Source organism: Euleptes europaea, chromosome 1 (assembly GCF_029931775.1).
Source record: "Euleptes europaea isolate rEulEur1 chromosome 1, rEulEur1.hap1, whole genome shotgun sequence".
Lineage (NCBI taxonomy): Eukaryota > Metazoa > Chordata > Lepidosauria > Squamata > Sphaerodactylidae > Euleptes > Euleptes europaea.
The window spans coordinates 132,760,300-132,788,265 of record NC_079312.1 but is presented as its reverse complement, the minus strand read 5'-3'; the positions used below and the strand labels follow the sequence as shown (position 1 = coordinate 132,788,265).

The following is a 27,966-nucleotide window of genomic DNA, read 5'->3' as shown; positions in this document are numbered from 1 at the left end:
CAGCCTGCTCTTGCTTTGCGGGCCCTGGGAGTCAGCAAAGGGTCAGATCAGTTGTCTTGACCTCAGAGTCTTCACATTTGGTGTGATGAGCCCAAGCAGTTCTCTGACAAGGAACATCGAGTGGTACTCCGATGCCTGCAACTGAAAAATGAAGACGGGAACGAGCTGCTAGGCAAGAGGTCGTGGATCTGAGATTTCAAGATGGCCCACACGCTAACCTTCAGCTTTGGCTCTGAGAATGGCAAGTGAGTGTTACAGTTTTATGTACAGTTGGTGTTCAAGCTGCACTCCCACCCGTTTTAAAATTGTTTTAAAGTTTTCTGCCTCGTGAGCATAGACAAGCCCTGAAACTGATATTGATGTAGCTCAGGGCACCTCCATCGCTTGAGGAATCTGAAAATAAAGTGTGCATTCTTCATTCCTTCAAAAAGGGGGAGACAAGGTGTGACTGCAGGTTTTTAAGATATTTTCAGAGATTTGAAATGTGGTGCACACATGACTGATGACTAGAAAGTTTTCACAGGGGGACATTTCATTTGTCAATCCCTTCCCCACACAAAACAGTTTGTACCTCCAAGATTTGGTATACACATAGCCTGGCTCGTTATTTCAGAAGTCAACAGGGGAGGCTTTTGGGTTTCTAGGGTTGCCAACTCTGGCTTGGGAAATACCTGGAGATTTTGGGGGTGGAGTCTGAGGAAGGCAGGGTTTGTAGAGGGGAGGGACTTCAATGCCATAGAGTCCAATTGCCAAAGCAGCTATTTTCTCCAGGAGAACTGATCTCTGTCACCTGGAGATCAATTGTAATAGCGGGAGATCTCCACCCCACCACCTGAAGGCTGACAATACAGGGCCATGGTGGTGGGGCCGTGGTGCACCTAATCATAATTCATGCAGTGGTGTGCATTCACATGATCACCGTCATCACAGTTTAATTAAACCATGGTTTCGTGTTATGTCTCAATGGAGTCAAGAGACTGAGGGATATGTTTTGATTTAGAAGCTAGTGATGCACGCCTGCTTCTGCTATAATGTTTGAAGTATCTCTTTGGAGAAACAGCATGGCAGGACATGGGTTTTCCTGTTCACAAGATGCAATATGAGCCCTATATTTTATACTAATGTGTTGCATAGAGAATCTGATGTTCCATAAGAGCAGTTGTGGCTGAGGAGGCATATGGGCTGGTAAGACTTTCCCCCCTCTTGTTCATTATATATGTCCACCTCCAAGATTATCTCATGTGAATCCATTGAAAGTTGGAGTGCTGTCCTCTTGGACAGTCTGCTAATTGAATGGATCTGAATCCTGGTCCTCTGATTCCTGCAGCCAAGCCCCAAGTCCCTATGACGAAGGTGCTGTGCACGATTCCTTCCACCAGCTAATCCAGGAGCAGAGCTGGCTGGCTGAACAGGAGATGATGGAGATGCAGGAGATGGCAAATGTGACTTCCAAGGGAAGAGGTGAGTCTTGGTGCCTGTGTACCATACGTCTGCTTACTGAGTGGAGGGAAATACCTGGTTCTGAAGTAAGAGGTATATGTTTAACGTAGTTTCCCATGACTGCTCTTTTCCTCAAAGCCAGCGTGGTGTAGCCTTTAAGAGCAGTGGTTTGGAGCTGTGGACTTTAATTTGGAGAACCAGGTTTGATTCCCCACTCCTCCACATGAGCAGCGGACTCTAATCTGGTGAACCGGGTTGGTTTCTCCACTCCTGCACTTGAAGCCAGCTGGGTGACCTTGGGCTAGTCACAGCTCTCTTAGAGCTCTCTCAGCCCCACCTATCTCACAGGGTGCCTGTTGTGGGGAGGGGAAGGAAAGGTGGTTGTAAGCCAGTTTGATTCTTCCTTAAGTGGTAGAGAAAGATTGTATCGAAAAACCAACTCTTCTTCTCCTCCTCCTCTAATGTTTATTGCAGAGACAGAGGCCATTTATGCATGGGTACTTTGCCTCATGTTCTCCACCGGACTGCTTCAGGTCTTCGTTGGAGTTATGCATGATTTTTCTATCCCTCAGAGTTCACTCCCACCCCACACTTTGCCTGTATTTTCCTGATGCTGTTGTAGTGGCCAGCAGCCCCTCCCCCACTCGTTCAGCAGCTTTGCATTATCACAGGAGAAATATGCATGGGCACATTACTCTAAGATTAGACTCAAGAGTTCTTCGGGACAGTAAACTGCCATGCATATAGTGTTGAGAATTAGGATGAGAAAAGTGTGGATCAAGAGAGCATCAAACCCAAAGCAAACTTCCCATGCATAAATGGCTAGAAAGAGAGAAGGAGAAAGAGAAAACGTTTCTGATGCACGCTCTGACTTGATTCTCAGTTCCCAGCTTGAAAGTCAGGGTGGCAGTAGTTTCTTACAGCGCATTTCTGAGATGCACTGGCAGCCAGGACGAAAGGCCTTTGGAGGCTGGTGAAGGCCTGCACAGGCGCAAGGGCCCACAGCGCCGAAGCCTGGGTGGCATACGCCAGCGTCTGTGGGCCTAGCGCCGGCGTGCAGGGTTGGTTGCCGGCTGCTGTCACAGCAGCGCCAGGCCCAGATGCCGCCGGAGCCTGCCGCCAGTGTCCGGACGCCGGCAAAGGCTGCCGCGGCATCCCGGGAGGCATTCTCGGGGCGTCCCAGCGTCCCAGGAGGCGTTCCCGGGGAATCACAGGCACCCTCCTGACCCGTTACAGCTTGAGAATGCCCTATTTTTGGGGGGACAAGATACACCACCTTTTAGGGTTGCACGTATCTCCCGTGCAACCCTCATAGGGTTGCATGGATTTTTTGCACCGTTGCGTTGCCTCCTAAGCCCGGCACAGGCATTCCGCTCAGGATGCACAGTTATTGTCAACCATTATCCTGCTATAGGATCATTTTCCCTCCACAGACTAGGTGCCAAAGCCATGAACAAATTATCATTAAGAGTTTGATCTACTGAGCTTACTTCTGCACAATGAAAGCAGAATGGGCAAGTAATTAAATAGTATAATTTCTCAAGTGCTTCTCAAAATCTCTTTGCAACAGTTCAACAGATAAACATTACTCAGTAAGCTGTAGAGACCAAACAACTCAGACAGCAATCTTTTCTAGTCATTGAAAGAGCAACTTTTTACAACAGGACCATATTTTAGAACATCCCAGGCAACATAATTGCCATATTAGATGGACAAGCTTCACTAATTTGTAAATAAGCATATTGTAGTAGCACGTCTCCTTTGTGCCATCTGTGGCATGTGTTTTGTCTCTCCGCCTGCCAAGCACAGGAATAGCCATCATCCCTATCTGATCTAAATACCCCAACATGAGTGGTTTGGTAACAGCTCAGCTCCACATCTATAAAAAGGAGGATTATTAATCATTATGATTATTAATACTGAGGTGGGTCCACCCAGCTTTTTCACTGACTCTTACTCAGTTCCCCTTCTTACTACAGCTCCTATCCAACATGGCTTTTGGTCCATGATCTCCAGCACAGCTTTTTTAAGGTCACAGGGGATCCTACCTTCCTTTTCCACTAACTAAAGAGCTGTTTGACTCCAACCCAACAATAATAATAACCAGTTGTTATTATTATGTTGATCTTGTCATGCCTGTCCTGGAAATAATATTTTATTTAATTCATTTAATTCATTTATACTCTGTCTCTCTCCCCAATGAGGACCCAAAGCAGCTTACATCATTCTTCTCTCCTCCAGTTTATCCTCACAACAACCCTGTGAGGTAGGTTAGGCTGATAGAGTGTGACTGGCCCAAGGTCATCCAGTGAGCTTCCATGGCATAAGTGGAGATTCGAACCCAGGCCTCCCATATACTAGTCCAGCTATTGGGTGCCGCTGTGGGGTCTTGGCCCCCTTCTGCCCCCTGCTCATTGACTGGCCTCTTGATTGACATCCTCAGCCGCCTGGGCCCTGGGGGCATGGCTGCGCCAAAGGATGGGGGGACTGTTGAACTCCTATAATGAGGCATTATGGGCTACGCCACGATTTTACCTTGTGTAACTTTACACCAGGAAGAGTGGGCATTCCTGGCCTGAAAACTTTCAGGAAGCTGACTAATGTCGGCCCCACAGTTGGAAACGCTCCCTTCCGCGCCAGCGTGGACCCCTGCACTAGAGATGCACCACCATGGGGCCTGGTCTGGTGTTTGTGCAGCTCTGTGGTGCCCAGGCGCCGGTATGTGTACTACCCGGGATGGTGTAAGTGCCCATTATCCCAGGTTAAATGGGAACTTGCACCGGTGCAGGGTCACACCAACTCCTATGGAGCTTTGCCCCCCTCCTTCAGGATTGCATGGTTAGGATTTTGAACTTGGATATTTCATTTTTCTTAATACATGTTGAGTTTTCAAAATTCCACCTGACAAATTTGAGAATGTCATTGAAGCACAAGCATTTATTATTCACTGTGGGTAAAAAGTGATGCATTTGCTTTTCAAATGCATTTTTGAAGATGTACCCACCATTGCACAGTGAATGCCAAGATTCTTTGAGTTGTCATTGTTTTCCCTCATTTGGCCAGTTTCTGACCTGTCTCTGAACCTGGTGATGCACCTGGAATCTGGGATGATCCCTCAGTTTCCACCCACATGCCAATTTTCATCTTTATAGAAGTGGGTCTTCACATTCACATTGGGTGTGTGGGGTGACTGTTTTCCCACTTGTTGTAGCACCTCAGCCTTTTAAAGGAAAAGTTGCTCTCTTGTTCTAATGGTGCTTCTCTGTATGTGGTTTTAGAAAGGGTCAAAGCTGCCTCAATCTAACACCTCAATCCTCAGGTACTTGCATAGAGCAATGTATGCACATGATTGCATGCTAAGATTTCTGCAAGCACTGTTGTGGAAGAAAATAGTTGAGGGCAGAATAAGTTTGGAGGAGTTGGTTCAGCTCAGAAAATTTGAGAACTGCTGATGTATGCTAAACTAGATAGTAGGCTGGAGATTTTTTTTAAAAAGTAGGGATGGAGGATCCCAGCTTTGACAGGGCAGCTAACAGGTTGGCTGTCCTCAAGCATGGCTTTAAGACAAAAAAGTTATGTTTTTCTCCTTCCAGAGAATCTGGCCTATATGGCTTCTCCTGCCCGCCGGACTGAGGCTTGGGAAGCATCAGAACAGACTGAGGAACATCCTGGCTTTTCCTCAGCTACGCTGCGCATCCTAGCCAGCATGCCCAGCCGTACAATCGGTGAGTTGAGTGAGCAAGGAAGCCCCCTATGCAGCCCTTGCCCCAGTCTAGCTTGTTTTGTGAGAGTGGCTTTCAGGACAGAGTAAAAAAAGTGGGGATTGAAAGCTGAAGGTCAGAGAAGAAAACCCTTCTTCTGACGGGCTCCTTCCCCACCCCCAACACTCATTGTGCCTCGCCTTCTGCTTGCAGGTCGCAGTAGAGGAGCCATCCTCTCCCAGTATTATAATCGCACTGCCAGACTGCGGCGTAGAAGTACTCGTCCCCCATTGCAGGAAATGTCCCGCTCTGCACGGCCTAGCCTCCGGCAGCTTGAGATAGACCTGGATTCCAGTCGTGAAGAAGAGGATAGTAAGTCTGCTGAAAGAGTTAGGAAGATGATGCTGGCTTGGCCCTTGCTGCAGCGAGGAGGTGAACCCAGCACCCATACATCTTTGTAGCTGCTCTGGTGGATCAGCGTTATACGGAAACTTTAATACGTGTGGCCTCATTCATTTTATGTTTTCATACTCAACCCCTCTCTCCAGAAATTGATGGAACATTATACAAACTGAGCTCTCTCACCAATATAGATGGGGCAATTTCTATTTCCAGGTAAATGATACTACAAGGGCTGAAATAGCCACTGTCCTTCAACACAGCAGTAGCAAGTTATGGATTTCTCTCGTCCCTCCAGCTCCTGCCTGAGATGTTGGAGAGCCACTGCCAGTCATAGTAGACAATACTGACTTTGATGGGCCAATGGTCTGATTCAGTATAAGGCAGCTTCATGTGTTCTCCTTGGGCAAGGCCGGCCTCAAATGGTGTCACGAGGCAGCTATTTTTGTAGAATAGTGGTTGCAGAGTCCAGATGTGGTTCCGTTTTTCTGCTTTCAACCTCCATGTCTGTGTGGAGTTTTTTTTTTAAACTGAGCTGCATTCCAGAAGCCATTGGGAGCAAGATGGCCAGCCTTTTGACATATTTTTCCCCTTTTGGGGCCAAAACATCTGAGACCTTCACTGAACGTACTGTTGTACTTTCCTGCTCTGATACCTTCCTTTTTTAACCATCAGTGTGCTTCCTTCCCTAGCCAAGCGCAGCCTCCTGGTGAAAGAACTCCAGAGCTTGCCAGCAAGTCAACGTGTTAATATGTTGCAAGCGATGCCTCTGAGCCTGGCAGAGAAGCGTAGCCTCAGGTGAGGGCCTTGGAGCACGTGTGCTTTGCCTTTTCTGCTCCTGAGCTCTTCTTGAACAGGGAATGCAAAATAAAATGTGGATGGTTCTGTGCCTGAAAGCCATGCAAAGAACCTGATTCCCTTCAGAAGCACAGTTTTTAAGCACTCCTGTCTGTGTAGTGGTTAAGAGCGGTGGTTTGGAGTCTGATCTGGAGAACCGGGTTTGATTCCCCACTCCTCCACATCAGTGGCGGAGGCTAATCTGGTGAACTGGATTTGTTTCCCCACTCCTACACACAAAGCCAGCTGGGTGACGTTGGGCTAGTTACAGCTCTCTCAGCCCCATCTACCTCACAGGGTGTCGGTTGTGGGGAGGGGAAGGAAAGTGATTGTAAGCCAGTTTGATCCTCCCTTAAGTGGCAGAGGAAGTCGGCATATAAAAACCAACTCTTCTTCTTCTTCTTCTTTTTGGCTTTGTAGGCAGGATTCAAGTGGGCACTCGGGTACCTTGAGGAAACCCAAGACAACAGCTCCTTTGTCATATTGCAGCCGGCTTAAATACTACATCATCATAGTGAGTCATGAACCTCAACCCATTCTGTATAGTTTAGGAAGATTTTCTTTAGCACCACCTGCCTATGGGCAGTGAGGAGAATCTGTGCTCAGGCCCAATGCAGGTGTTGCCAAAATGGAAGCATAACTGCACTCCTGTTGAAGATATGTTGCCCACTCCCCACATCACGCGAGCCAATTCCATTTGTACAGATGAAATCATTCCTCTTTTTTCTTCATACCCTGGCTGTACAAACACCCTAAGAAATAAGATTTAAGAATATATGTATCTTCCTTGTGTGGGGGGTAAAAACAGTCTCTGGGGTCACTGACTTCTGTGGGAAAATGTGGCCTCCTCTATGAAGTTGGAAAAAGTATACCTGGGGAAAGTATCACCTGTAGAAAATAGCCATTAAATTTCTTTGAGGAATGTCAGAGTTATTTGGAGAGCCAAAGGCAGACCTGCAGAAGGCTTTGGCCCACTATGTTAAGTTTTTTTGCCAGCTTTGAAGATTCTGTTGATTCCAACAGGGCTGGAAGGTTGTTCTACATTTTTGGGAAGATCTTGCCATGTTATTACACAAGTATTTTCTATGGTGACAAAAGGCGTGGGGTGGTGGCTCTGGATTCAAGTAGGTTCGCAGTGCTCCACAGTTTGGGCAAGAGGTGTCCCTTCTGTAACACTTTTTAGGAGCTGCCCAAATGGAAATTATTCCTTGGTTACTACACAAAAGGGAGAACGGACTAGAGTGTTTCACAACTGAAACAGAAGCTGCCAGTCCTCTTCTTCATCTCTCATAGGCATGATGGCAATTGGTTGCCAAGGGCAAAATGGGAGCTTTCTTTTTAATATAGGAGCACATTAATCCTTGCTTCCATTTTTGAGAAGTCAAAGGAGTTAATTGTTCAGTTCCACGTAGTTCAGGTGCCTCTGGCTAGAATCCGCTCAGCTAAAGAGAATTCTCTTGTTTTCCCTGCAGGGGTTCCGAAATTTCTGGTACAGTTGGCTTTCTTTCCTTCACACTCTCCAGCCCTGGCATTATTCCCTTAAGCAGATCAGTGGTCGCTTTGGATCCAGCATTCTCTCCTATTTCCTGTTCCTCAAGACCTTGATCATGTTTAATCTTTTCTTGTTCCTCGTCCTGCTGGTTTTTGTGGTTGCCATGCAGGCTGCTTACCCTCCTGCCACACCTAACAATGAAACCTTCACCGGGCTTGAGCTCCTCACTGGAGCGGTGAGTATTCATCAGATGAAGTCAAGCTCTTGCTAGTGCCAAGAGGTGTCTTCTCAATCATATTCTCCTCTCTCCCCCGATCTATGACCCGGCTGAGTGGTGTACCTGTAATAGTGGTGTACCTGTAATGTGAATCTGATGTTCATTCACCTCCAGGATAAATTAGCACACCTCTGACAAAGGCATGTGCTGGATGATATACTTTAGTGCATCTGGGTATCTTGGTTCTAGGGTTGCCAGGCCTCCACTGGGAGCAGGGGATCCCCCACTTTGGGCCCCCTCTCCCCAGCACTGTTCAGATGGCCGGCGGGGGTCTTACCAGCTACAAATCGAGACCTAGGCCTCAGCCCCATCAGCATAATGATGTCGTTCCAGAAGTGATGTCATCTCGTCACCACCGACATGGGAGACACTCTGGTATTAGGTAGAAGCTGTTTTCTCATAGAGTTTTGCCCAAATAAAAGAGTGTCTCCCATGTCATTGACAACATGATGACGTTACTTCCAGAAGTGACGTCTTTGCACTGATGTGTCCACTGATGGGGCTAGTAAAAGCCCCAGCCACCCCCGCTGGTTGCCTACCAGATACAATGGAGTGTTTTTGTTTTTTTTTAATCCAGACAAAACCCTTCATATTGGGGAAAGAATGGGGAAAATGTAAACCCTGTATGGGATAAGGCTTGGGGAGGCGCTGTTTCAGCCTCTAAGTCCCATCGGAATGAAACTGGCAATTGGCAATTTACCTATAATGTTATTGCTGTGATAAGAGATAGAGATTGTTCATCTCTTATTTCTTAGTGACTGGTGCCTGAATGCGTGTGAATGCAGAAAAGCACTGTATTTTAGATGAGAAGATTCACAAATTCTATCTGTGGTGTTTTATCTATTGAGGCCCTTTTACATGTTATTGATCAGCCTGCATTAATTAAGTGACAAACGTGTGTGTATGAAACAGCCCCATGAAGCCACATCCTCTGGAGAGTGACAGCTGCAGCTCTCAATGTCTCTCTTCTCTTTTCAGGGCTACTTCAGTCACACACTGATGTATTACGGCTACTACAGCAACTTCACTCTCAATGATCCCTGTGCTTCTGGCTCTCACATCAGACATTGCCAGCAATCCAGGGAGGCCCATCTGCCATACAACATGCCATTGGCTTATGTGTTTGTTGTCGGGGTCTCCTTCATTGTGACATGCATTCTGCTAGTGTACAGGTGAGATGCATCCCTTGGTTGTATTGCATGGTAACAAGGCACTTACTTCACCCTGTCTTTTTCTACAGCATTTTGTCTCAGGTAGAAAACCGCATCTCATATTGGCATTCCCTCTGCACTGCAATTAGAAATTATCTGGGTGTCTTATAATTAAAAAAAACACCAAAAAAGGGGGGGGAATCCTGATGGAACTCAACCAAAATGCTGATTACAAACCAAAGAGGTTGAGATGAAAAATGCTAAAATTACAAATATATAATGTTTAATAAGGTGCACATATAGATCAAAAGCATAAAACTCCTAATAAAGACAAAAACTAACACATTAAATATATACAAACATGAACAACTGCGATGTACAATCTTTCATTGACCAATATGAGATCCAAAAAGGACCAGACGCGTTTCGGCCTGGAAAGGCCTTCCTCAGTGGTCAGTATAAAATTATAACTTATCACATATCCTAATAATACAATCATATCATAATGGGCAGTAAGAAATATCTAAAAGCCCTTCTAGTGCAGTGAAGCTCCCTGTAAATTTCTTATATGTTAAAACCTGGCTTCACTGTCTCATCTTCTATTGTATGCTGGGCTCTTAAGGATGTGGATACATCAAGCAGTGTATAAGGTCTTATAATTTCTGCATCATACCTTTATTTGGGCCTCTGCCCTAAAAATAAAGCTACCTTCTGGCCTATAGGTGTCAAAAAATCATAATCATTGCTGCATCTTCTCCTTGCAGCATGTCTCGTTCCTTTGGGGAAAGCTATCGTGTGGGCAGTGGCTCTGGGGACCTGGCAGTTAAAGTCTTCTGTGCCTGGGACTATAAGGTGATCCAGGAACGTTCTCTTCAACTTCAGAGTGAAAATATCTGCACTCAGCTGAAGGTAAGTACTGAGCAGGGGGATTCGGACTATAGAAGGGAAACTACCAGGGGCCTCCTTGTGAAAATGTTGGATCTCTGGAGGTCAAGCATCTGCCACTCCTGCTCCAGTGCAGCACAGATCACAAATGTGAAGTTGCACTGACAAGAAATTGTTCTGCCCATTATGCCACAATGCTGATACCACTCCAAACCATCAGTAGTTTTTAACCACTGTCAGCTGTAATCTGCTGTTTGTGCAGATAAACTCATTTAAATTGTAGATTTTAATTCAATTACAGTTCAGCATTTCTTTGAATTCTTGGGTGTAATGATCTCTGATAGCAGATCCCTGTGTTTCTCTGACGCCAGCCATGGGCTCTGTACATTCCCAGCCTTTTTTGGACTTTTTGGGAGATACACCTTCGGTAGGTTCCCTACCACTATCTGGGGTGTAGCATGGGATTATCCCCGGCACCCTGATGGAGACTCTGTACTCGACTGATTAGCCACAGAGCTCTCCAGGGTTTATCACGTAAAGAAAAACTTTTCTGCCTCTAACTCTGATAATACAAAAGTATTTTTGGGGATGAGTCAGTTCTTTTTCTCTTGAACTGTTAGGAAACCAGACAAGACTCTTGCATAAACATTTATATTTTATTGAACAAAGAAATAATTCTTTTTATTGAGCAAGGCAGAAAAAAATAAAGGCAAAAAAGAATTCTCTCCACAAGTTCTGTTGAAATTAGTGCTAAAATTATCAATATTCCTAGCATTTCTAAATCATATGATAGTTTTAAAACAATGATAGTTTTAAAACAAATGATAGTTTTAAAACAAATCAGGTTTCAGCTTTTGTCTCACTATTTTCAGGGATTATCAAACAAGCCCAAGATACCCAAAATTTTACCAAGAGATCTCACCTCTTACTCCGCTGAGACTTCCAGCTAGAGAAATCTCATTTGCTTTTCACAGGAATGCTTATTTATAGAAAAATAACAATCTTATCTTTCTCTGAGTTGATTTATCACAATTATGTGGTTATTTCTAGATATCTGATTGTTTACCACTAAATAAGAGATAAGCAACATAAATGCAAATAGCCAATCAACAAGTGCATATGAGACCATCTGATATAACAAGATAAGTAGGCCAATCACAACCCTTAAAAACCAATTAATATAGTATTTTTCTGTAACTGTCCCAACTGTTCTAAGCAACTGATTTGGGCTAGTGTTTGTTATGTGCTGCATAGCATAGGCAAGCAGTGTTTAGAAAAACAACATTTAAAAGCCCAGACATCACAAATAGAAACATATTTTTCTTTGTTTTGACATCACCCTTTGTGGAAAAAATCAAACACTTTTACCCATGATTAATGAATATGTCATAACTGCCATCCCTACTTTATTAAAAAGGTCACACTTTTGTAGTTTATGCTAAACTAATCACTATTATTTCCTGTTTCTGTACTCACAATTTGTAAACTGCATTGGAATTCCCACTTCACCCCATAAAAAACCCACATTGAATTAAAAAGAGTTCCTACTTGCATTCCCCGGTTGTGATTACAACAGGGTGACATAAGCATGGGCCTGATTCCACACTCATTAGTCATCAAGGATAATCAATCATTCCATATATACTTACACTGAAATAGTGGGAAAGATCCCCTCTTTTATCATTTCTGAACAACCTCACTCATGTGTATCAAGTAGTAACTAGTCCAGAATTGCCTCACAGTTTAGCATCAGCCTCCCACATCCACTATTGCAGAAAGGGGATGAACTACCATTTTCTGTGCCATCACTTGAGGAGACCTTCTGAGGCAGGGTCCTGGACTTCCAGCCCAAAATCCAGCCCTGATGTCTCTGAAGTGTCACACGTCTAAGTTGTTTTGCCTCTAGCAGACTTAGCACAGGGGTTCCACTGGAATAAGATTTTATTTCTTGAAGGCTATAATCTCCTTTGCCCCCATCTTTTCTTGCAATTGTTTTTCCTCACTTCCTGTTCTAAGTAGGCCTATGACTCACTCCCCTGGGCCTTGAAGTATCTCAAGTTGTTTTAATCAATGGACTTACTGCTGGCCCTTATGGATGGGTGTATTATTTAGAATGCTGTGCTTTCTTTAATGGCCATTTACTTCAGAAGTCATGATTCAGGCCTGTGCTCATGGCCCATTCTAATTGGCTTTCCTTTTACAGGAGTGTCTGGCCGAGCGGCGGTCCAGGTCACAACCATTAAACCTGTGTAAGAGGCTGCAGAGGCTGGTAGTCTGGCTGCTGGCCTGGACAATATCCCTTGGCACAGTTCTGGGTTGCGTCGTTGCTGTCTACTATTTCTCTGAATATATACACCACGTAAGTGACCCGTAAGATCTCCCATTCCAAAATCTATCTTGCTCTCTTAGCTACAATGGGGTACTGTCTCTAATAATTGTCTCTGATTTCCTGGAAGCATGATGGGGAATCCTGCACTTCTCCTGGGAAGGGGGCCATTCACTATGCTCTCAAGGTATGGTGCCTGATCCCAAAAACAAATACTAAAGTATTCTTTGTGACTGGCGTTATCCAGGAAGGGATGAGTTCACTGTTTCCATCATACATGATCACATTCTCTCTCACTCTCCCCTCACCCAGCCCTCCACGGAGGATCTTACTTGGTAAAGTCATATGAGAATATCAAAAAGTTCTTTTCTACTCTGTTCTCCAGAAACAACATTGGCATCTATTCAAGCATCATGTGTATACATATGCATGCATAGAAGCTGCTGAAAAGTGTGGCATATTCCTGGCAGCTGCTAACTTAGAGGGTCTCAGTACAATGAAGCCCCTACATTTGTTAAGCAGATGTTCAACAGTAACCTGATAACATTATTCTGGAAATGTTTTTTGATGGCTTTTGTGCAGATGGCGTACACCATTCTAAACACATTCTACTCCCTATTATGCCAGTGGAGCTCAATGGACTTAGGGGTCTAACTTTGCTTAAGATGCCCCTGCTAGTGTTTCAGCTGTAGTGGCAACAACCTGGGAAGGTACGCAGAAGGCCCTCCTCTAGGACCAATCACAGGGGCAAACATTTATGGAGCCAAGAGATGGGTTTGTCTTTGAAGTCCTCACTCATGTTCCCTCCGCATTTTAATTTCTCTGTCTGTCTCTGTGAGTTCGGTATAGCACATTCAGAGTTTATTACATTAAAACAATCATTTGTGTTGCCTGTTCTCAGTGTAATAAATACTTTAATCGGAGACTAATTGCTCCTCTCCTGAGGCATGACTCTTATTGTAATTTGAGCGACTCTCCAGTAATGTAGAAGGCCTCCTGAGGCCTAAATCCGGTTCTAGCTCAGTTTGAGTTAAATGTGGGGAAGTATACGTCAGGAGGACGGGCCGTGGCTCAGTGGTAGAGCATGTGCTGGGCATGCAGAAGGTCCCAGGTTCAATCCCCGGCATCTCCAGTTAAAGGGACTAGGCAAGTAGGTGATGTAAAAGACCTCTGCCTGGGACCCTGGAGAGCCGCTGCCAGTCTGAGAAGACAATACTGACTTTGATGGACCAAGGGTCTGGTTCAGTATAAGGCAGCTTCACGTGTGTTCAGGAATTGGGAACGCCCAGCACAACACCTTGTGGGACAGGTAACTCATTAAGTGTCTCCTCCTTAGGTTCACCATGACAGGCTCACAAGAAGCAGCCAGTCTGGGAATGAAGCCCTTCTCCTGGCCCTGCCTCTGCTGGTCTCTCTGATTAACTTGCTTATGCCATACATGTACAACCTCTTGGCTGCCTGGGAGAAGCAGGAGTCTCCAGTCCTTGAGGTATACATAGCCATCTGCAGGTAATCCAGAGCCTGGAAGCTTAAATCAAGGGGGGTGGTCAAAAGATAACGGGAATGCTGCTTCTGCTGCCTGTTCTGGACATTTATGTAGGGCCTGGCTACACAATATATCATTCCTGGTCTGCCCTGGGGACTGTCAAGCAGATGTGCACAATGAGTTCCTGAGTAAAACTTAAATTCCCAGACAGGCAATGGCCCATTTAAGATTGGGACCATGGCATACAGCACGGGGGGGGGGGGGTACGGTATTATCCTCCCCCTCCTATTATACACACAGTGTTTTCAACCCGAAACGGCCCTGAGGAAATGTTCTTTGCCCCTTTGGATAAACTTTCTTGTAACTGATTGGTTCATCTGTATTACTTAACAGGGCAAATACAGAGTTCCCTGGGTTATTTCAGGTCGGGAAATCGGTTTACAGGGTGGGGAGGAGAAGCCATAAGCCCCCTTTTCCCATATGCAGAGGTCCTGATTCAAATTGGGCTCCAACGCACCAGGTAATTCTACAGTTTTACCTTAAAATCCCCGATACACATTCGCTTGATAGTCCCAGAGATGGATCCAGGAGCAAGGTACTGTGTAGTTACGCATTATGTTAACTGCTCCCATTAGATGACCTGGATCTCAACATGTGGCTCTCTTATCTGAATATGCTGGTAGCCTTTCTTCTTCCTCTGCACAAATATGGAAAAAAGACAACTGAATGTCTCCCATTTCTAAGGCTTCTCTAAGGACTTTGATGATTGGTAGCAAATGCTACAAAGATGATTGGTAGCAAATGCTACAAAGAGGGGCATCCTCTCTTGCTTTATGTTTATGGGAATTTTCAATTTGTGTTATTTACCTGCACTCTTGACGTAGAAAAGATGTGAATATTTCTTTCTGCCAGAACCATTAGCACTGGTGCCAGGGACCAAGGAAGAAGCAGTACACTGGAATTATACAAATTTAGGGTCTTGAAAAAATTAGTAACTCTGCAAATGTCAACAGGCTATTTCTTGCTGATGCTTCTTGTTGCTTCGAATGAGGAAGCACACAAGGGGCATGGCATGGTTCGTGAGGTCAGACCTTGGAGTCGATTCTCTCTGCAGGACAGATTCAGAATATAGATGCAGAAGCTGTGAATGCCGGAAATGATTCCAAGCTCATTCCCAACCCATTTCAAACATACAAATTCTTCCTCAGGGGAAGCATAGCATTTAAGATACAGTCTATATTTAACCTTCCATGTTACAATGAAGCAGAAAGATTACTCTTAGTAGCTGAAAAGAGATTAAAACAACACCTCTAATAAGGTTTACAGTACATAAAAGGGGCTATCTCCAAGCCTGCTTTCATGTGCATTCAACTATTTATTTGCTTCATTTATACCCCATCTTTCTCCACAATGGGGACCCAAAGCAGCTCACATCATCCCCCTCTCCTCCATTTTATCCTCACAACAACCCTGTGAGGTGAGCTAGGCTAAGTGAGTGTGACTTGGCCCAAGGTCATCCAGAAACCTTCCATGGCAGAGCTGGGATTACAACCTGGGTCTCTTGGTCCGACACTCTTATAGCAATGTGGCTGTCTGCTGAACTATTGAATAAGTCTCTACAGTAATGTGTAGGAGAAGAAATTGGACTAAAATGTTTCTTAATATCTTTTATCTATTATTTGATCTGTTGTTTGTTGCGCCAGATTTCTGCCTTCTGCATCTTTCTGCTGTGTGGGGCAGTCCTTCCTCCTAAACTGCAGGAACACACTCCAAGAGGGCAGGCAGACTTGGTTCCACTGCAACATCGTTGTGCCTTCCTGCCTTTCAGAAACCAGACCCCGAGGAGATCAAAAAGCGATCTCATCCAATGCTCTGTAATAAGGCAGGGACCACCCATTCTCCCCCTCCCCCAACTGATCATCAGTCAGTGCCTTCTAAACCAGTGGTGAGTGAGCACAAAGTAGTGAGCAGACGCATTTCAGGAAGGAGCTGTCAGACCAAACAGTTGAGATGACTTGCCAGCACAAGCCAAGGATTACCAGGTGGGAAGGCAAAGAACCTCCTTGTCTCTTCAGTAGCCCAACAGGAGTATAAAAGAGAAGTCCAGTGAGGTTTATCCTGCCCAACTGGTCATCTTGTTCTGTTGCTCAAGCTCGGACTCCCATTTGTCGGAGCAAAAGGAATCCTGCTTGCATCAGCTGAGAGAAGGGAGAATAGGAGGGCAACTGACCAAGGAGAGAAAGTCCCAACAGCATCCTTTCCTGAGACTGTGGGGCTACTCTGGTGACAGTGGAAGAGGGGGAAGGCCAGGGTCACTGGTAATCTGACTGGGAAGCATAGGAATTTTCTCTCTTTTTTTCCATGCAGAAACTTAATTCTGAAAATGGTCATTTTAGGCCTGCTGTGTTACCACTGGCTGAGCCGAAAAGTGACATCCTCAAAGATCAAGGTCAGTGTCAGTTTGGGGAGAACTGCAGCAGTTGCTGGGATACTTTTCACAATGGCTGGTCCAAATTCTTATCTCACAGCATAACAGAAAAAGAGCAGGGGAAAAGTGGCCTTGTGTAACTGGAACAAAAGACTTTTTCTCTGTCCTTGGTTCAGCATTGACTAAATAGCTTCCAGCGAGACAGCTCATGGATGCTTGCTCCAAAAAAAAACAGAGGGGGCCCTTTGCAAACAAAAGGTTCTATGCAGCAAGCAGCCTGTCTTCTTGCTTATGTTAAAGATTAGGGATTTACATCAAACTATCATGTCCCCTTTTCTCAAATACAGAACTTGTTGTACCTGTCCATCCAGGTTCTGAAAACCTCCCACTTGGAGTATATAACTGTATTATCTGTGTGAGGTTTCTCTTGAACAGGACTTGGAAGCTGGAGATGTAACAAAATTCTACAGACCTCCTCTTAGTGAGAGCAGGCTGCGTCATGTTTTGTGAATTCTTGGCCTGGTGCAGTTTTAATATGTGGGGTGTACATGACTTTATCAGCGTTGATTTGTTAAGAAGAGGGGTTGGATTGTTACACAATGCTTCTGAGTGCTATGTTGTAGAAAAGCATTTTATCAATCTGATTTCAGCTGAAGTATTCAACAAAACACAGTACAAGGTTTCCTATTCTTCTGGTTGCAGTAAGGATGGGCTTGTATTCCCTCATTGATCCCGCACCAAACTGAACTCGGCCCCCTTCAAAAGCAAGTAAGAAGGATTCTCCAGTCAGCAAAGGCCTTTCCACATAGCAAAAATAAGCCCTGCTCAGATCTTAGAGTGGGTAAGGGTTTTATGAGCAACTGTGGCCCCCTTCCCATACAATATTGAGAAGAGAAGAGAATCCCATACAATGTGGGAAGGTGCTTGTCAGACATCTCCAGAAGAAGAGAAACTTGCACAAATAGACACAGCATCTCATGGCTGAGTGCAAGGATGTTCTGGTTTGTGTGCACAAGTGTGTGTGCATATACCTTGGGTTGTTGAACATACATGTGGAGGAGCAAGGGGATGTTCCCCAGTGTTGCTCCTAAGACGACTGCATCGTTAGTAAACAGAAACAGGCAAGTGTTGTCACCAAGGGATCAGTCTGACCCACAAGGCTCTCTTCTCTGGTCACCAGCACAATCTCTAATCCCTATGGCCACAGTCTGCCTTCAGTATCCTCCGGCTGAGACATCAGCAAAGTGCTCTTGAGCTCACTCCTGTCAAACATGAGTAGCACAGAGGCTCTAGTGCAGTTCTCCCCCTCCGCCCTGCTACGTACCTCATCTGCTGCATGTGAGCAAGTCATCCAGCAAATGTGAATGATCAGATGAAACGTCTAAGGGAAGAACTCTAACATAGTGTGTTATTATTGGGATTGAAAAAGCCATTATGGAGGGGTCAGTGGGAAGAGCTGGCCCTTCAGTCCTGGCTTCAGTTCAAATTGGGCGCCTTACTACAGAAGCATTTGCTCAGCAGGGTTATAAAGGACTGAGAGCCACAGCTCTAGTGACTACATACAGTAGGAATGAGAGTTGGATCCTGCCTGTGACTGCTAGCTAACACTAAGGAAGCACAGGAGCTGAGCACTGTGTGTGAATTTGAGAACTACTTCCTGATAGTTTGCCTGTTGCAAGGATATGCGGGGGGGGGGGCTGCTGTGTGAACAGTGGTGGGAAGAGCCTTTCCTTCGGTATTCTCTAATGTCTAACCTCTTTCCACAGTGCTGGGAGACTTTTGTGGGGCAGGAGCTATACCGTTTGGTGGTGATAGATTTCATTTTCACCCTATTGGACACCGTCTTTGGAGAGCTGATTTGGAGGTAATGCTCAGGCTACCCCTTTCCCAAATATTAACATTTTCTCTGACATGCCAGGACATAAAAGCCTCTCTCCACCTTTAGTATGCTCCGTGTCATTTAGTGCAGATTGTGTATACCTTAATGCACTTGTACTCAAGAAATAAGAGACTGACTACAGGGTAAAATTGTTCCTACATTTTTAATGCATGTTTATGAATGAAAGAAGACTGACGTTGGGATGCTACCAAGATGCATTAAAATTGCTATTAACTGCAGTAGGATGTCGATTGCATCCCTGCATTAGAATCCTAAGAAAGTGACATTGGAAAATATTTACTTCTGAGTAAACACGATTAGGACTAATATGGTTCTCCCCATTAGTTTGCCTCTCCAAAGACAGGCCCAGGCAAATGTAGAGCAGGTGAATGAAAGCCGGAGCTGTGGGGATGTAAAAGATGCCTGCTACTGCTTGGTGGATGCCCCCATTAAGAAAGATGACTTTGCTGGAAAATGAGAAGATAAAATTGTCTAGGAAGGGTCGGGGGCAGAAACAGAGAAATAGTCCCAGAGTGTGTACTGAGTTTCTGTGGAGTTGAGTTTGGAAACTACTCTTTTCTCATTTGCCTGTTATAAGGAATCAGGGGGAGGCACTCAGCAGCCAAGTTTTAAATTTTTGACAGCTGTTTTCTTAATCTATGTCTCTTGTCATACAGGATTATCTTGGAGAAGAAAAGCCAGAATAAGCAGAGGCCAGAGTTTGACATTGCTAGAAATGTGCTGGAGCTTATTTATGGACAAACCCTCACATGGTGAGAAATCCTCATTCCCATCCTCTGCAGGATTGCTACCTCTCCATTTCCTCATTCATGCTGGGGTTTACTAAGTTCTTCCCGCACTGAATAGATAGAAGCATGAAACATTTTTTTTAGACAGCTGAGCATCTTTAGAATGTGTTTATTATTAGTTCAAAACATTTGGGCCCCACCTCATCCACAGGGTTCAAATTAACGTCCAACATGTCAAGATTAGCAGTAATCAATAGCAATAATACTAGAATATCCAGGTCAGCTCTAAAACTGAACAGCCCTAATTAGCCGCTTTCAAATGCCTGTTGAAACAGTTTGGCTTTAGTTTCCTCGCAGATCTCCACTCACCCACTCCCATCCAGCCTCAGCTTTACCACTGAACTCTACATCAGTTTTCAGAGGTTGTGTAGATGTTTTTTCAGCTGTCTCCCCAGTAGACCTTAGCAGGGGAGGAGGTTTGACATGGGGGCGGGGGGAGAAGAGCAATGTCTGAGATGTGCAGGTTTCAGGCTACAAAGTGTTTTAGAGGTGAAAAGGCATCTTGAATTGAACCTGGAACTTCACCAGGACCCCAATACATCATGCTTCTGCCAGAGAGGGTGGGCTATAAAACTAATAATAATAAATAAATCATAATTCTGCCTCCCCACACCTGTGAGAGTTTAGGCTGTGACATTTGACTTTAGAGTTCAAACTATCCAATGACAGCTCATGTACTACACATTATAACAGCTAAATGCTGGAGGTTACAAAACATAACAGACAGATCAAAGCTTTCCAGGAAGGGGTACAATTGGCAGATTAGCAGATTCTTACTAAGATTTTTTTGTTGGAGGAGAGAATCCTCCAGTGCAGCCTCTCACCAAGTTTCATAGCTACTTCCCGTTCTCGAAATGGTTGCTTTCTTTAAATTATGATTCTTTGTGTACAGTTCAGAATATAGGGATAGACATCCATTGCCTTTGCACTGTATACCCAGCTCCATTGAATAAGCCTACCCATCTTCAAGGGCTCACTCTTGTTACATGTACTTCTTCAGTATGTAGAGATATGAGCTCTGCATTCATAGGATGGCCATGCAAGCATAGAAACTGGCATGGAAGTTAAAATCTGGAAAGCCTTGGTGTACTATATTTTTTAAATCCAGGTTTCTAACCTTAAATGTTATTGAAAGTCTGAAAATATTTGGGCAGTGTCTGATGGAATCTCAGAAATGAAAAGGGTAGGCAGCTGAAGTTGCCAGTCTGGTCAGGGGGTGAGCCCCCCATTTTTAAAATGTTAGATATATTTTAAAGTCTTTCACATCAGGCCGCAATCACAAACGCTTCTGTGTTGGGTAGAACCTCCGTGCTCAACACAGCTCCTTACCATTGGCCCCTGCTGCCCACCTGCCTCCATCCCCAAACTATTGTGCTTTTCTTCCCTTCAGCTCATGCCAAAACATTCCATGGTCTATGATCATCCTTGAATTATGCGAAATAACTTGCAAGGTGCTGACTGCAAAATTTAGGTTTGTTCTGTGCAGATGTGTGTGAGTATCCTGCCGGCTTGTTCTAACCGTCTTTTGTCTCCCTTCCTTCCAGGCTGGGGGTCTTCTTTGCCCCGCTCCTCCCAGCTGTCCAGATCCTCAAGTTGGTGCTCTTGTTCTATATTAAGAAGGTAATGAGCTGCACATCTCCTACCAGCTCTAATGCACTTTTCCTGGCAATGAGGCAGCCTTGGCAGGCACGAGCATAGAGGTGGATCACAGAAAGGGCTGCAGTGCAGAGAAGGGAGGGGGTGGGAAAGTATTGAGCCAGGTTTAAAGGAGGGAGGAGCTGTTCTAATCCATAGCTAAGAGCCAAACTTGATGTACATTAGCTTTTTTAAAGAATTGGGTCTGGGTTCCCCACAGCCACAGAGCAGCTGTGGGAAATGGTTTTTTAAAAATACAGGAGAGCCCAGATGGGCTTGGAGCACAGTCGTGGGGGGATAGATCATGATGGGTGGTCGTGTTATTCTGTCTGTAGCAATAGAAAAGAGCAAGAATCCTGTAGCACCTTAAAGTCTAACAACATTTCTGGCTGGGGGGAAGGCAGGAACAGCCATTTTCCTTGCCACAACTGCATTGGGGGGGGAGTTTCTTCCCTGTTTTTTCTGCTCCATATGGAAACCTGGAACCAACTCTTAAAAGCTAATGTGTCGGTTTTTTTCTTCGTATTTTAGGGAGATAGTTAAAGGAAATCTGTCCGGGGTCCCTGTTCCACAGCAACCAACCTATCTTTTGTTTTGTCACTGACAATAAGATGAAAGGCAAACTCCATGTTACGTACAAATGCACATATGGAGCCTTTATATTTCTAAACTGAAAAGCCAGTTTGAGGTGGATACACTTTGGAATGAACTAACAGCAGGGGGCTGACCCTTTGCCTGCCAACTAGTCTTTCTAAATGCATACACACAGGCACCATTCGTTGTTCCCCCTTATGGGTTCCAAATGTGTCTGTCTCCCCTGTACCGTTACTTTCTGATGAAGCTCCAGTCATAATCTTTTGTGGGTAAGAACAAGTGAAACAGTTTAAACCATTTGGATTTTCCCCTCCCAGACCAGCTTGATGAGAAATTGCCAGTCTCCTAGTAAACCCTGGCGTGCATCTCACATGAGCACCATCTTCATCACTTTGCTGTGCTTCCCTTCGTTCCTGGGTGCTTCCGTATTCCTCTCCTACACCATCTGGTCGTGAGTAGCTTTTCTTTTTAAAAGTTTTTTATTATTTTTATTTACAACACAACAAAATACACAACACATATACTTAATACACATATACTATTACCATACTAAGACAAGACCATATTCTACCCATATTTGGGGAAAGTCTACAGTCATCCTAGCTACTAATATTCGAAGAAGAAGACGAAGTAGTAGTAGTAGTAGTAGTAGTAGTATTGCTAAATAAATGAGGGGAGGGAGAATTCCCTTAAATAGGCGTGTGTGCTAAATCAGATTTTACTGCTGAAAATATAGACATGAAATATAGAGATGATGAAGGTAAAGGAGAAGAGTCAAGCTTCAGTGGAAGGACCGTCAAGGCGTGTATCCAGGCAACATTATGGCAACATTGGTACCTTTTCGGTATATATATAATGCATTTTCCTAGATCTCATGAGGAAGTATTTTATAGCTGTGATAATGCACTTTCTTTCCCTTCCACCCAACTAGTGCAATAGAAAGTTCTGTGCAGAATGTGTCTGAATGGGCTAATTGATTTTTACTTTTTACCCTTTAATTTTTCCCCTTTAAAAAAATGTTGTTAATTGATTACATTTGTATGTTGCTCTTTTCCAAGGAGCTTGCAAGGTCAACAATTGTCTCCTACCTCATTTTACCCCCAGAACAACAATGTGAAGCACGTTCAGCTGAGAGACACTAATTGGCCAATGAGCTTCATGGCCACTACACCACGTAGACTTGACTCTCTCAGTACCCCGATGTCATTGGTGTCCTAACAAAACGTTTGCACCATTTTTGTGAATTTGTTAGTTTTCAGAGCCTTGGCATGCTCCCTATTGTACAACATTAGCATGGAAGGGTTCTGTTATCCCTCAAAGAGTGGCCACTCTTTCCCATCACTCCAGCATCCCTTAGAGCAGGGACATGTACCGGTCTTGCCCTAGTATCCTCTGTGACACAGGATATTGCACAGTTGGTGCCATACCAAGACTTGTGTAAGTTTCACACTATGAGTCAAAACTACCTGTTTTTCCCCCTTCCCATTTTCTGGAATGCTACTAAAACTCTATTTTTTAGTTTGCATTTCGAAATATACTAGGAAGCAGATCCTCATCTGTTCACATTCGATATTAGAACCAGCACTGGTGTTGGAGTAGGATCTTGGAGAGCCAGGTTCAAATCCCCCCTCTCTCAGCCCCCTTTACCTCACAAGGTGTCTGTTCTGGAGAGGGAAGGTGGCTGTAAGCCAGTTTGATTCTTCCTTAAGCGGTAGAGAAAGTTGCCATATAAAAACCAGCTCTTCTTCTTCTTCCCTCTGCCATGAAGCTTGCTGGGCGATGCTGGGCCAGTCACCCTCTCTCAGCCTAGCCTACCTCACAGGGTTGTTGCTCAGATAAATGATGGCAGGGTGAATGGTGTTGTAAACTCCTTTGGGTCCCCACTGCAGAAGGAAAGTGGAGTATAAATACATTTAAATAAGTATGTAGCTCGTGTGTCTTTACATGTTTACAGAGTGAGACCATCAGAGAAATGTGGTCCCTTCCAAAGCCTGGCAACTATCTATGCTTCTGGGGAGATGTGGGTTACACAGCTGGAGAAATCTAACCCGAACCTTACCTGGTTTACATGGATTCATCAGCACATGATCCAAAACACCTTCTTCCTGTTTGTCATCTCTGGAATTTTACTGTAAGTTAGAAGAATTTTATTATATATCTAAGCCTAAACATCCACTGGCAATCCCTTCCTGTCCCCTCCCAGCCTAACATGCCAGCAGTTTGGGGAACACAATTGTACCAAGTATGGAACACACCTAACCTCATTGTATAATTAAAATGAAAGAAGGATGAGTGGGTCCCCTTTTCCTAGCCCACCTTCATAATCAGCAAATGTTCTATTCCATCTTAGTGGCTGATAGTTTCTGCTCCTCATTAATCCAGTTGGGTCACTAATTAACTGCCATGAATGGTGTTTGCTAAAGCAAGTTCTTAGTGATTGATACAGGCACTATGACCTAATGATAGAAGTTAAACATACTAACTTTTAACTTTGTACTAATGAGGCCACATAAGCTTCCTGCTACACAATATAATTGCAAACATGCAAACAGTGTGTGTTCTGTGCTCAGGCAAGCATATTTGCTGTAGCATTTGAGACATCAAATGCTCACTGGAAAGAGAGTTCCAGTGAACATCATGGGTCAAAACAAATGTGAAGAAGATCACAGATCTCCACCTGTCCATAAAATGTCAATTGTACTTTCAAGCACACTTGCACAGCTCCATTTTGAATCAGGGCTGCATGATAAGGGGAGGGGGTTTAACCCTTCAATGCCGTGAATCAGAAACAGCTCCCAGTGCTTTTGTGAGCATTTTAAATGGGGAAGGGGGAACAGATGGACACACTTTCTTGCTTGGGGAAGAAATCAGGGAAGCGCCCCCTGGCTAGTAGCAACTGGATAGGATCTGGATTAGTTGTTTCGCCTCTATTTACAGGTATTTAAGGAATTTAATTGCCTCATCACTTCCCACATGACCCAAATCTGAATCAGATTTGCACAGTTTACAGTTAACAGAAAAAGAGACCCACGTGTCTTTGTTGTGTTGATTTTGGGCCCTTTGATGCACCAGTAGCAGGAATTGCTGACTGCCTAGTGAATCCTTGCCTCTTTGAGCAGTGCTGTCTATATAAAGACTGAATCCTTCCTGCCAGTCAGCATCTCTGTTGTGAATGTAGCTCTTAGCTCCTCAGCAGTGATCTTTACATTCTATACCCTTACAATTGCAGAGCTGTGATCTACCTGAATATTCAGGTGGTGAAGGGTCAACGGAGAATCATTTCCCTCCTGAAGGAGCAGATTGCCAATGTGAGTTGTGCGGAGGGTTCTGCATCATTTGGTGGGTTGGTCGCTGAGATTATAAAGGCTTTGAACGGCAGTGAAATATTGCTTGGGTTCAGGGCAAGAATGGGTGTCTTTCAAATGAGCCCTTACCAAGTTTACAGCTACTATTTTGCTTTTCTGCAAAAAACACAGGAGACAAAAGGTGATCCTGTGTCCTGGCTTCAAAGCCAACTTTGCCGGGGGGGGGGGCTATGAGAAAACCCACAGCAATGTCACAGCACTGGGATCAAGACGTTGAATAGGTTCCTAGCTTTAACATGCTCCATGGCTTATTGCAAAGCATAGCAGATGTCTCCCTTGTCCTGGACTGGACCACTCCGGTTTCAAATCCCTGCTCAGCCATTGAGATCACCGCAGGACTTGCAGTTTGCTCATCTTCCTCACTGTGTGGTTGTGAGGATAAAACAAGGCTATTTACATGCATGCCAGTTCCTCATTTCTGTACCACTTAAGCATTAGCAAGAACTGGAAACCTGATTGGGCTGTGCAGATAAGGGGGCTTGGTTGTCAAAATGGCTCTCATCAAGGTGTACGAAACAAAATGGGTCTGCCTCTCTGCATATCCCTGAGTTCACCCTTTTCTTTCTCTCTCATGAGTTGCAGCCATTCACTTCTGTGGTGAGTGAATCCCTCAGTACGGTTGGAGGGCACATGTTACAGCATCCTTTCCAAGGTTAAACAGCTATGGGTCTGGTCAGAGCCTTGATTAAACTGCCTACGAATCCTGTAGAGTTGCCAGGTCCCTCTTCGCCACCGGCGGGAGATTTTTGGGGCAGAGCCTAAGGAGGGCGGGGATGGGGAGGGGAGGGACTTCAATGCCACAGAGTTCAATTGCCAAAGCGGCCATTTTTCTCCAGGTGAACTGATCTCTATCGGCTGGAGATCAGTTGAATTAGCAGGAGATCTCCTTCTACTACCTGGCAGTTGGCAACCCTAGAATCCTGTGTAGGCCTCTTTGAATTCCCATGGCAGAAGAAAGACTGGATACAAATGCAATAAAATTAAACATCAATGCATTATACATGGGAAGGCATTTCCATGGGGTCAAAACCTGGCCAGTGCCCTGACACAAGACGGCCCAGCTTCCATTGAGAGGTATCCCAAGGTACATACAATGTGCTCAGAGCTCACAAATACAGCTTATCTCTCACTTTAGATCCCTGGTAGTAGTAAAAAAGGGCAAGAGTCCAGTAGCACCTTAAAGACTAACAAAAATATTTTCTGGTAGGGTATGAGCTTTCGTGAGCCACAGCTCACTTCTTCAGAACTTCTTCAGAACTTTAGATCCCTGGAATATACAGGCCTTCTCTTCACACAAATTTTGCCAGTCTAGATTTTTTAAAAGGAAAAATAAACCCTCTTCACCCACCCCACCCTCCAATCTGTTACAACACCCAGAATTGTCCCGTACATTGCGACATACCCGGCACAAGGGTTTGACTGGGAATGGGGCTCTGATTTCACAATCACTGCTCATTCCTGAGCCTTGCAGCGGCCAGGGACGGGGTGTCTGAGGTGCCTCCGCAGCACCTCCAAAGAGGTTTCCCAGCCACTGCAAGGCTCAAAAAGGCCTTTAAAAAAAAACAAAAAAAGTGGAAACGGGGAAAACAGCCCCACTGAAAACAGCGATGCTGTGCCAAGAAAAACCCGGTGCAGCAACGCTGTTGCTGGAAAGGGCGTTCCCGGGCTGGAGGGGCTTAGGATGCTGACTATAGTCAGCTCCCCCCACCCGGGAACACCCCCCCCCCCTACTGGTGCCACATATCTCTCCTGGGATTTAGGTCCTGGAGAGGCTGCAGCATCGGAAGAGCACCGTGCAGCTCTGCAGTGCCCAGGCGCCAACGGAACTGCCCCCGCTGCCAGCATAAGTGTTTCGTATTCCGTGATAAGAGGGCACTTACACTGGCAGCAGGGTCCCGCCACTTCCACTCCACTTTCAGCTCACACTTCAGGAATGGGATGTCAGTCTGGTTTGAGTTGAATATCCTCAGTTTAGATTTTGTTTCTCCTATGCGAGAAACGAACCCACTACTGGTTCTTGTAGGTTATCCAGGCTGTGTAACCGTGGTCTTGGTATTTTCTTTCCCGATGTTTCACCAGCAGCTGTGGCAGGCATCTTCAGAGGAGTAACACTGAAGGGCAGTGTCTCTCAGTGTCAAGTGTGTAGGAAGAAAGGGGTTGGGTTGAGCTGAATCATTGTCCTGCAAAAAGTATCAAAGGTATTGTGCTAACCTACAAGAACCAATGAACTCTGACCGTGAAAGTCTTCAACAATATTTTGAACTCACTACTCTTTATTTTGGAATCAGCTTCTGTTTCCTTGTGCGAAACTTCTTCACATCTAATGCTGTGTGGGATCAGGGGCATGATCAATTCTACCACCACCCCTCAATCCAGGCAAAAAAGATCTAAAAATCTTTTGGGGCTAGTGGTACAATTCATCATTCATTTGTGGTCAATGTTGCACTGAGTTCTCCTGGAATTGCAAATGATCTCCAGACCACTGAGATTGGTTCCCCTGGAGGAAGTGGTGGCTTCGGAGGGTGGACTCTATGGCTTCACGTGGCTCCTTCCCCTCTAGGGCTGCCAGATCTGGGTTGGGAAATTCCTGGAGATTTGGGGGTGGAGCCTTGGAGGGTGTGGGATTTGGGGAAGGGAGGGACTGCAGCAGTGTATTATGCTATATAGTTTACCCTCCAGGATGGAGGGTAACTTCCCATTGTTCTCTATTAAAAGAACAGGATAGGACATTTATTCTCCAGGCAAGCTGGCAACCCTAGATCAGTGCATTCATTATTGATTGTTTAAAAAATCTTTTTCTTTGAGCCAAAAATTAGCTTTCAAAGTGGCTCGCAGGAATCAATTTTTTTTTAAAGGCTACTACCAAACATTTTGGGGAGTTTAAGAACTTTAAAGTTGCTCTGGCTGAATCAAAGCTGGTCAGCTTCTGCAGGTGGAAAGTAGGCAACAAGGATGGGGCATGCAGGAAGTCCCAGTTTCAATCCTCAGCCTCTCCAGTTAAAAGGACCAAGCAGTAGGTGATGTGAAAGACCTCTCTGCCTGAGACCCTGGAGATCCGCTGCCAGTCTGAGTAGACACTACTGACCTTGATGGACCAAAATTCTAATTCAGTATAAGGCAGCTTCATGTGTTCATTGACAGGCATCAAAAGAGCCCATTTCCTGCTGCTCACCTTAAATATTTCTGCTATTCTAGGAAGGCGAAGACAAGACATTCCTCATCCAGAAGCTTCATGCTGTTTATGGGAAACGAGAATGAAGCC

At 44.9% G+C, this 27,966-nt stretch overlaps 1 protein-coding gene across 1 annotated transcript; it reads left to right on the top strand.

Moving 5' to 3' along the window:
- Positions 1–201: 201 nt before the first annotated feature.
- On the top strand, positions 202–27,966 carry TMC6 (transmembrane channel like 6). The gene is made up of 19 exons (XM_056867338.1): positions 202–245; positions 1,328–1,461; positions 5,034–5,165; positions 5,355–5,513; positions 6,233–6,338; positions 6,798–6,891; positions 7,850–8,104; positions 9,125–9,318; positions 10,062–10,206; positions 12,386–12,541; positions 13,845–14,017; positions 16,362–16,443; positions 18,189–18,286; positions 18,979–19,074; positions 20,655–20,730; positions 21,657–21,790; positions 23,294–23,470; positions 24,569–24,647; positions 27,900–27,966. The coding sequence occupies exons 1-19, from the start codon at positions 202–204 to the stop codon at positions 27,960–27,962; spliced, it is 2,397 nt and encodes a 798-aa protein (XP_056723316.1). The 3' UTR covers positions 27,963–27,966.

Bases quoted from the DNA above. Each gene is read 5' to 3' on its own strand.
- TMC6 (XM_056867338.1), top strand. From the start codon at position 202: ATGGCCCACACGCTAACCTTCAGCTTTGGCTCTGAGAATGGCAA. The intron at 6,892-7,849 runs GTGAGTCATGAA...TTTTCCCTGCAG, and splicing joins TTAAATACTACATCATCATA to GGGTTCCGAAATTTCTGGTA. The intron at 10,207-12,385 runs GTAAGTACTGAG...TTCCTTTTACAG, and splicing joins ATATCTGCACTCAGCTGAAG to GAGTGTCTGGCCGAGCGGCG.